Source organism: Cynara cardunculus (genome assembly GCF_001531365.2).
Source record: "Cynara cardunculus var. scolymus isolate 2C chromosome LG 11, CcrdV1, whole genome shotgun sequence".
In the NCBI taxonomy this organism is placed as follows: domain Eukaryota; kingdom Viridiplantae; phylum Streptophyta; class Magnoliopsida; order Asterales; family Asteraceae; genus Cynara; species Cynara cardunculus.
The window spans coordinates 15,402,063-15,412,363 of NC_037538.1; the positions used below are offsets into that span (position 1 = coordinate 15,402,063).

At 35.9% G+C, this 10,301-nt stretch overlaps 1 protein-coding gene across 1 annotated transcript; it reads left to right on the top strand.

Annotated features, from left to right (window-relative positions):
• The first annotated feature begins 1,446 nt into the window (after positions 1-1,446).
• On the top strand, positions 1,447-9,300 carry LOC112521349 (F-box protein SKIP31). The gene is made up of 9 exons (XM_025130159.1): positions 1,447-1,789; positions 1,955-2,125; positions 2,450-2,523; positions 3,213-3,288; positions 4,102-4,212; positions 4,511-4,685; positions 4,796-4,914; positions 8,719-8,782; positions 9,093-9,300. Exons 1-9 carry the CDS (start codon positions 1,712-1,714, stop codon positions 9,161-9,163), a joined length of 939 nt encoding a protein of 312 aa, XP_024985927.1. The 5' UTR covers positions 1,447-1,711; the 3' UTR covers positions 9,164-9,300.
• Positions 9,301-10,301: the final 1,001 nt, after the last annotated feature.

Below are 10,301 nucleotides of genomic sequence, written 5' to 3' on the forward strand. Positions count from 1 at the left end.
GATTATAATGGTGTAACTTGTTAAAATAAAAATATATTTTTTAAACATGTTTTAATTGATATACGATTATGTATGTTAATTTGATAAAGATTTAAAATGAAACATTTAAAAGTAAAGAACGTAAAATAAATTAATTAATTAATTATAGGGGTATAAAGTGTAAATTTAAAATTATAATTTAAAAAAAAATCGGTTGCGAGGGGGTGAGTGTATATGAGGAGAGGAGGGGGTGAAAAAGTGAAAATGTGAAAAAGTGAGTATAAAGGGTATTTTGGTCATTTAGAATTTTAAGACTTTAAAACTTTTACTAAATTTGCTTAATAAGATAGTATAGATAATTAAGTATTATGTTAGAACTCAATGATTATATTTTAGATTTTTTATATTTAAAATTAGATATTTATCCTTTATTTGATTATGTTTATCTATAGTTAGTTACATAAATTCAAACATGAAACTTTAGTAAATTGTACTTACGCATAATTTACTTGTAATTTTGAATTTTAAGTAATATGCATCAAAAATAATTTTTAAGAGTTTTTATCAAATGTTTTATAATATAGTATAGATAATATTCTAACCAATTACAACTAAGTTAGAGAAATTTGAATAAGAAAAACGACCGTTTAATGATTCAATTTTTGATACTAAGAATTCTTCATCAATATTAAAGTATATATATACTCTCGTCTCTGTTCACGAGCAAGATTCATTTTTTTTTTTATGATAGATGGTCTAATTTATGTTAGATTATGGATTTTTATAATTTGTTAAGAGGAAAAAAATGTATTTATGGTCTTTAATAATATGAATAAAACAAATTTGAGAGAAGCAGCCGACTTGAAAGGTGCTCTTAGTGTACCGCCATACGCACCCAGACATTAGACCAAACTGCTGTTAAATCTAGACAAAAAAAAGATAGATAAGACACATGGGTCCTACTCTCTTGGAAACAAACTTCGTCTCTACCACCTACATGATATGAACATCTAAGAAGATAAAATAAACTTACAATTAATTTTCTTTAACAAGATATGTTTTTAGATGTTCAATTAAAAGCTAAATATTTTACCCAAATGCTTATCTGGTAAGTGTTTATCTATAGGAGTCAACACTATAATTTATTTTGATGAGTAAGATTTTAGTACATCAAAACATATTGAATGCAACAATTTACTGGGTAAGAGTCGTTATCTTCACTTACCGGGTAAGACTCTCCATCATTCTCATCACTCTTGCCCGGTAAGATCTTGACACTTGTCATGTTCATCCGATAAGGAAATTTATACAGTAAGCACCCACCAAGTAAGCATTTAGTAAACGACCACTTAATCTAAATGATCGAACATTTCTATTCAAAATTGTATCAAATAATTTAAAAAAAAAAATAATTGATATTTTGCATTAAATAAATCTTGTTTTGGATTTGATGTACATAAGGGGTCGAATTTTGACTGTTAAAACAAAGTGAAAAGGACGATACGGTTTTCAACCGGACTTGAACCGATATGATCGACCCGAAGACCCGAAAGCGTACGACGCGTCTCGATGCAGCCCCAATTTTCTGATATGGGGATTTTCCCATCCAGAATCATCAGCGGACAACCAGTTCTGCCGGCGTGCTTTTCCGGCTTGTTCCGGCCGTATAGTTTTCATATTGATTCCACAAATTAGTGTCGTTTATCTCGATCGACGAATTCGTGGTGTAATCATGACCGTTTCCGAAGACGAAGACGAACATCTGGCTCACTTTTTAGAGTCCGAGGTTCTTTCGGAGATCTCCGATCAGGTAAGACGTATTTCGTTTGTTCAAGATGACCGATTGGATTTTTTAATCTCGTTATGTAGAATTAAGCCTTTTATGTATCTGTGTGTGAATTGATATATTATATGAATAATATTGGTTGATTATGTGAAACTTGGGGCTAAAATTGGATGTTGGTGTGAGATTCAGGAGGATGCAAGATCCAATGAAGAGGATGTGCGGCAGCCGAAGAGGCTTCGGGTGGAGCAAAATGTTGGCGTGAGTAACAGAGGAATAACTCCAAGGAGGATAGATGATGGTTTCTTTAGCAGGATTCCTCCCGAGCTCTTCCCACACATCCTTAAGTTTCTCTCCTCTGAGGTGGTGCTACTGTTAATTACTCTCTCTAATGGTCCAGATTTAACTTTGAGAGTAGAACAGGCTATTTTTAAAATACAAGTTGATGTAAATCTATTTGATTTATGCTATAAACTTGCATTAAACAATACAGGAAGCAGCTCAAATTGATAAAAGTAGGTGTTAAAAGCATGTAAGATTGATATGGACTTTGAATTGGATGATGTACCCAGTCAAGTCTGACACTCAAACAGAAGGGATATTTACTAGTTATTATGTCACTGGCAGAGTGTGTTTGTTAGTTCTGGTTTCTTTTCTTTCTTCTGATGATGATTTGTGATACGGCAGGATCTTGTTGCATGCTCATTGGTCTGTAGATTCCTAAATTTTGCATCTTCCGATGAATCCTTGTGGCGTCGCCTGTGAGTAATTCTTTATCATATCTCCAACTACATAAACAACGGTGTATTATTTAAAAATCTTTATTATTGTTGCTGTTGCTTCTTTTTTGTTCTTGTGTTGCTATAAGCTGATGGAGAGAAATGAATTGTATATCAGAGAGTTTCTGGCTTATCATCATCTAGCACCTCTATGACAAGGTGTTATTGTCTTCTGGAACTTGTTGATTTTGTTTCACAAGATGGAGATTATGCATTTCGACTGTTATTTTCCTTGAAAGCTCCCAGAACTGGGTTTTCTGGTTTTATGTTAGTTGTCTTCATATAACGTGTGGGAGACTAGAATTTTCAAGCTGCATGGAATTGTTAGTATTTTTTTGTTTTGTTGGTCAAATCTGTTGTTTTGTATAGTCCCGTTTCTAGCACAAGAGGGGGGAGATGGAGAGTGCTATTGTTCTGCAGGCCTTAGAAGATGCTCATTCTGAAAAAGGAACATATTCTTGAATGGACTTCAGGAAAATTTGATAGATTGTACATAAAGTGGCACATTGGCCTGTTTCTTATATATTAGCTTAAAGAACTCTCTTCCCTGGTTCACTTATGAAATAAAATAACATACCTGGCTAAGTACTGAATGTAGAGATGTATGAGTTTTATTTGCATGTCTTTACAGGAAAAGACATTATAATCCCGACACTGTTCACTAACTGTAGGTACTGTATGCGGTGGGGTATCCTGCCACCAACAAAAAAGTTGCGTGATCGTGCATGGAAGAAGCTGTATATCCAGGTAAATTAACCAATAAATCAACAATTGTATATTTGCTTGCCTGGTCCCGTAATAGATTAAATGCTCAAGCATAAGTTTAAGACCAGATTTTAGATCACAAGTTACTATTCTTCATCCCACAAAAGAGTCTACTTGGCAACGTATCTTTGCCTTAACTTAAAAGGTCCTATTTTAAAATCTATCATCAAGACAAATTTGTAATTTGTATGAGCTCTCATTATCTGCGGATTAATGTAGGTTTTGTTCATGTTTTGTGTATATAAGGGTAAAAGCTTTTGGAATCTTACATTTAAATTCTTTAGAAATTAGCTCTATTTTCTGGACAAAAGCAGTATTGTGTATGCTAGAATTTAAGTTTATTTTTTCTGTCAAACATCTTAAAAAGTTGCGTTTTATAGTTTTTGTAGAGTTCATAGAAAGAACTGAGCTATTATTTGTGGAATTCAATGAAAAACATGTTTCCAGTGATGGTTATCTCAATATCTTAAATTGATTATCATGGTAATAATTTTCATCAACAAAAGTGTTAATTTCATCTGAGACAAAACCAAAATGCATTAGTCTGATTTTTATTTGGGACAGAGGGCAGTAGATTGCAATCATCACCACTTCTGTCAGCACAGCATTGCAAATATTTTGATTAGTTTTTGATTTGGTACCTACCAAAGTTCAGTTGTAAAATTTTAGAGCTACTTCCCTCAACAATGTACTTTGATGTTGAAACATTTCTGTTGATTCTGCTTAGCCACGTCTTCTGGTTATCGTGATCCATAATAAGTTCTATACCTAAGAAACAAATTTTCGGTTGTGTAGCGTGATGAAGAAGACATGGTTGAGTTTGTTAGGAATTGCCCCAATGAGTTCAAAGAGTACTACATCCAAATGCAAGTAGCGAAGAGAAGCCAAGCACCTCTTCCTTCTCAGGTGAATACAGTTCATTGCAATTTCATTTGATGTGCCACTGTGCCTTTATGCATGCATGTTAGGCTTACATATGCACAGTTGAAAAGGGGGGTAGATGCAGCTGCATGCATGGATATTCATGTGTGTAGAACTATTCTATGATCAAGCAGATTGATCTTTTTGTACTAGATTCTATTACAAGGCTCTTTAGGAGTTAATTGGCATGAATAGGTTGAATCTCCTTTACCTTCTGCTACAAAGAAAAGGTGACTATCTATTTAACTATTGTTCATTACATTTCTCACCTGTGCATTTGTAGTTGAAAGATGACTGGATGATTCTGGACAAGTCTGTTGCCGATCAAGTTTCCATATGGAAGAGCAACAAAGGACTGACTGATAAAGTGTTCTCGGATCATGCTTGTTCTGGAGACACTTGTTCTTACTATCAAATTGGAGATGTTTTTGTTTGTGAGAATACTGGATACGTTCATGGTACAAATCACGTTTTGCATATTCTGGCCTTAATTTGCTGTTCAAAACATTCAAATGCATGGATACTTGGCAAATGGAGTTTAAGAGCATTGGTGTTATTACTTGTGCAGTGTGTGATGATACTTGCAAGGAGGTTGTTCTTGATCCAGAAAATGAGCTCTTGGTGTGTACAATTTCGGGCCATTGTTTCGATCGTTTGCTTTCCCCGTCGGAAATTGGAGGAGATATGGTAAGTTGCATTTATCTTGTTGTATTGCCTTGCATTAAAGAGGTTTGAAATGCTTTCTTCTTTGGAAGATATAAAAAGGTGCATAACATGTTCACCACCAACATTATTCATTCCTTAGGTGGAAGACTGGAATCAAATTAGTTCCTGGTTCCTGTTCACATGGAAAACTTATGCAAAAATGTTGAAAGTTATCAAGTAGATACACTAGAGATATGTTATGTGTAGTTGGAGTTAAGTATTTAGCTCTAAGAGTTTAGTATGGCTCAGATTTTTGGTTGTTAACCTGCTTTCTTCTCTATTTATTCCCAATTTTTTTTTAATGCTGCAGACATATTTTTATAGTCATCTTATTTCATCATATCAAGTGCTCGTCAGTTGTGCTATCCATGCATCTACTAGCCTGCCTTGAAGGATTCTTAAATCTTGATTGTTCACAATGATATGCAACATTCTTGTACCTAACATTTTCTGCAATCGTCTTGATTGCTCACACAAGCCTTAGATATTGTGTAGCAGCACCTAGAAGCTCTGTGCCCCTAGAATATTGTTAGTTTCTTGTATCTAGAATTCCCTTGAGGATGTGGGGACTTCCATGTAAATGAGAGGTCCCCATTTGGAAAGCATCTAAAAAAATTAATCTTAGAGAATTATCAAAGAACACTCTACAAAAATATAAATCCCTTAGAATTGTTTTGTTTTCTTCTTCAGTCCGTTAGTAAGCAGTTCACACAAACTTAACATCCTCGTATGTTCATATGGTTGATTAAGGCAAAGACACCATTCCCATGACAATGGGCATCAGAACACATGGCTGATGCTAAACCAAAATATTGCCAGTGGAAAGAAAGACAATTGAATAATTGCTTCTACAAGCAACTCATGAACCACCTGTTTCTACTATGATTCAAGTGGAGCATAACACCTAGGCCTCACAAGGGTCATGCTAGTCACCTTGGATGCTAGGATGGCACGAGTACTTGAGTAGAGTGGCTACTAGGAAGGCTATTACTGAGCATCTAGATAGATTAGAATCCAATGATGTTGTTCTCAATAACACCTTGAAGATTACATTAATCTTACTGGTGGACAACCTTGAGACGAACTCCAGATATTGATCGATTTAGCACTTCAGAAAAGAACATGGCAGAATGAAGGTTCACCATGAGGAAGACTGGAAGAGATGTGAGCCATGCAACAAGAAGAGTAACTCAACCCCCGTCCCTGACCACGACCCCCGTTTAAACCCCCCATCCCTGCCCTTGACCGACTAATCCCTGACGGGTTCGGGCCGTTGGGTACCCATTTAGTAAAAAACAATGTATTTTAAAATTAAAATTATAATGGACCATCGCCACATTACTTACCAATATTGAAAATCAAATATGCTTATCATTTAATATTAAATGTATACATATATACATATGTATTTATTTATACACACTATATACATATATTAAATAAAATAAAAAAATTAATCGGGATCGGGTATAAAAATAAATCCTTGTTCCCGCCCCGTTACCTGTCAAATCAGGGAATCCCCGCCCCAACGGGTAAAATTTCCATCTCTAGCTGCTTTCCTCATGCTCCTAGGACTGGGATCCCCAATCTGAAGCCATTTAGCATCTATTATGCGGGGGAGCTCAAGAAATTTTTTAGAGCATGGATCAATATTTCCATGTAACTGCAGTATGTAAGAGGCATCCAATACAACATTCTACCTTGCAGTCATAGCAGCTCTATGGTAGCATCATCAATACTTTTAAGAGATTGGAATATGCATCATAAACACTTACGAGGACTTCAAGAGGGAGAATAAGAGGGACTTTGATCTGGAGAATGACAAGGACGAGGCTGATAGCTAATTTTGAGTTTCAAGCACTTGGGTACTAGTTGGGATGATGTTAAGGAGTTTGCCTCGCTAACTTTTGTTAAAGGTAGATCCCAATGTTGTTCCTGCGGATGATCCAGGTTACTTCAATTCAACCTGTAACGCAACAAATTGAAAGGGATTTGGCCCTTCAATATGCTTCTGATACAAATCTGGAAATCATTAAGTCTAATGGGAATAAAGCAAGGGAGTGAAAAGTTTATTCTAGAAGGGCTAAAAGGGCAATTGTGGAAAGTGGCTAGAAAGTTAGTTAGAGAATAGCCTCTTTAAAAGGGAAGGGAATGGAGTACTATGATATCAGGTTATTTGCATTTTTCTGTTGTATTGGCTCTTTGCATCATGCATTGAGAGAGGGATTCTCCCTGGAACTTTTCTGTAATTCTGTTTCATCATTAATTCACTCAGCTTCCTTCTTCCCTAAATTCCCTGTTACATTTCTACTAAATTTCCTTTTTCCATCAGCTTCCTACAAGATAGTGAACCCCAACTGAAGAAGATGAAACCTGGTTTAGAGAGAGAATAGGCATATGTAGTAATATAGTGTTAGAAGTACTTTAACAGTTGTTTTTTTGTTAGTTGACGTTCATAAACCCCGTTCTAGAGTTAGTTAGGGGCCTAGTGAGCAGTTTTGTTATTTATAGAAGCTGTTGCTCGTTACATCCACCTGGAGTTAGTTGCTGATGATGTGCTTTGTGTCCTTAATTACTTTATGAAGGTTTGTTATTCTATCCCAACACCTTTCATTGGGTGTGTTCTTCTACTCTCATTTATTAGCAAGCAATCCAATGTACCATCCTCTCAAATAAGCCAGATCCAAAGGCCATATAGGTGGTTCTGCATTTTGACCTTCGTTTGTTAACAAAATCCAGATGCATGCATACTTCGGTAGTGGAGTTTAAGTGCATTGGTATTATCACTATGCTTGTCCTTTGTCTTGTGTGCGTATGTTGTATTCCTTTTTTTTGGGGGAGGGGGGGTGGTTAAAAACCTTTAGTCTTGTTGCCATGTACAAAAGTGGTTTAACATGCTTTCTTGTTTGGATTAAAGAAAAAAGGTCATGATGTCTTTCACTCAAAATACATTTTCAGATTAACTTATAGCTTATTACTTTGTTGAACACCAAAAAGTTTCAAAACTCAAAAAGTTCAAAAACTCAAATCGAATTGTTCAATCTGAGTTTCAAAACTCAGATTGAACAGCCTTCCCTTGTGTCAAATCTTTATTTTGGGGATGCCATGATAAACCAAAGGTAGTTGCTACTCTGTGCTAGTGATAGTGTAAGTTGGTTTTGAATGTGCAATATTTCTAATTAGATTAAATGAGAAGAATTTGACTCGGTGTTCGGGCCTTGGTGTGTCATCATCACTTGCGAAGGAGATTCCTTGTTGGTCATAGGACTTAGACTTTGCTCAGATCTACCTATTATTTGAGAAGGCAAGCATTGACAATGCATATTTACTTGTGGCTTCACAGTGGCACCTAAGGCTTGAGCTTGACCTCACTGCCACGCAATGCCTTACACCATTTGAATCTTGCATCCAAGTAAAAGTTATGTAATCCCGTTCCATGTAAAAAAGACACCCATTTTTCTTTATGAAACATGAAAATGACATTATAATTTAACCACCTTCGAATTTTTTAAACCAAACTCGCTCAGAAGTAGGATCTGGGAGGGGGTGGGATGCATGTAGATCTAACCTCTATCAAAAGAAGTAGAGTGGCTGTTTCCATGAAGACTCCCCGCACCTTTGAATTTTCTATTCTTTACATCATGAACTTGATGAAGTTTGTCTATTATTCATATATATTTTGAAAAGCTTACTTCTATAGGAACCGAAGGAAATCTCATACACACTGGTTAAGCATATTTTACTTAAGAACGTTAATCCTCTTACTTTTTTGTGTTGAAAATTTAGGAAGAACAGCAGCAAGGTGGTGCAACGGATGAAGCAGAGCCGTTCATGGGATCCGGCCGTTTTGGTACTAATTTCTGTCTATTTTACTCTTACCCTCGGTGTTATATCATTTACTTCTTTCGTCCAAAAAGAAATGTCCACAATGAAAAAAAACACAATTTAGAGTTGTGTAATTATAACACATTATAATTAACTAAATGACCATTTTACCCTTGATAATAGAGGGAGTAATGAATTTTTTCATCCTATAATTAACGGTAGAGTCAGCTCTTAATTTAAGACAAAGTAAAATAAAAAGGTGGACATTTATTTTGGGACGGAGGAAATACATTATAATAATCTCTCATTACATGTATATATTATATTTGTTATAGCGCGGGCTTACCAGTTGGGTTATAACTGTGAAGACGAAAAAGAGCTTGAAGCCTGCCTCAGGTTCTGCTGAAACCCAATTTTTGGTTTTTCCTACATCTCCATTCCCTGCAACCGTAATTTGATATTGTAGCGTTATTAAATAATTATATTCTGTAATCTGTACGATATTTCAAAATCAAAGAAGTGGCAACTAGTTGTCTTACAATATCGTAACCCTTTTGAATTGGTGGGATACGAGGGTACGTTATCTTTATATGTTGGCACCTCCCTAATGCCCACGGGCCTGCCTGTTTGGCTTCACGTCATACTTGCACGTATCTTCGTTCGACCTCCATTTTTCATTTCATTAATTTAGCCTCAACACCGCCATCTTTTTCCCTCTTGGGTGTGTTTAACACAAAACCTTATTGTCCCTTGATTGGTGCGACATTAGACTGGCACAAGACAGGATTTAGTGGGACAAAAATGTTCTATTTTTGGTTCCTAGGTGGAACAAAATTCAGGGAGATGGAACAAGATTGATAAATTACTACTACCAAATGTTAAATTAAAACCTTAAAACCTTTTTGCATTTCTTTCACCCATCTACCCCACTCTTGTTCATCCGGTCATGTCCTGTTTGGTCATGTTTGCATTTCAAATGCACCCTTTAAGTAATGGCAACAGAAGCTCCAATTTTGCGTTCTCTATATATGTTACCAGGGATGATGACTCTCATTTAGGTTGAACCTTTATGCACTTTAGAGTTGCACACGAACAGGTCTAAAAAAAGTCTGGTCTTGTCAAAGCTCGGTCAACACGGTTTGAATTGAGATCTTGCAAGGTAAAGACCGAACACAGACTGATCTGGTCCAGAACGGGTCTGAAGAAAGTCCAGTCTTGGTCTCGCCTGGGCCAAAAAAGGAAATACAAAGGTCACTGTATCTTTGTCTTGTTTTGGTGATGTTGTAATCGATTATTGGAGTCAGGGGTCGACCTACTACAGGGACATGGGGTGCATGGACTGTCATTCAATCATCTCGTCGCAATCTAAAAAAATTAGGGGCTTTAAAGGTGCATCGGGGTGCCCTTAAATAATCGTTTTAGGCCCATCCGATGAATGAACATTTTTCAAAAAATAACGTTTATTTGACTGATTCATGAATCTGTCGTTTTTTGAATTTTAAGTTGTTGATTGTCCAGTAAGCTATCTTTTAGATGACTGATCA

Excerpts from the sequence above, each read along its gene's own strand:
- LOC112521349 (XM_025130159.1), top strand. The coding sequence starts at position 1,712 with ATGACCGTTTCCGAAGACGAAGACGAACATCTGGCTCACTTTTTAGAG. Across the intron at positions 2,126-2,449 it reads TTAAGTTTCTCTCCTCTGAG|GATCTTGTTGCATGCTCATT; the intron begins GTGGTGCTACTG and ends GTGATACGGCAG. Across the intron at positions 4,213-4,510 it reads AAGCACCTCTTCCTTCTCAG|TTGAAAGATGACTGGATGAT; the intron begins GTGAATACAGTT and ends GTGCATTTGTAG.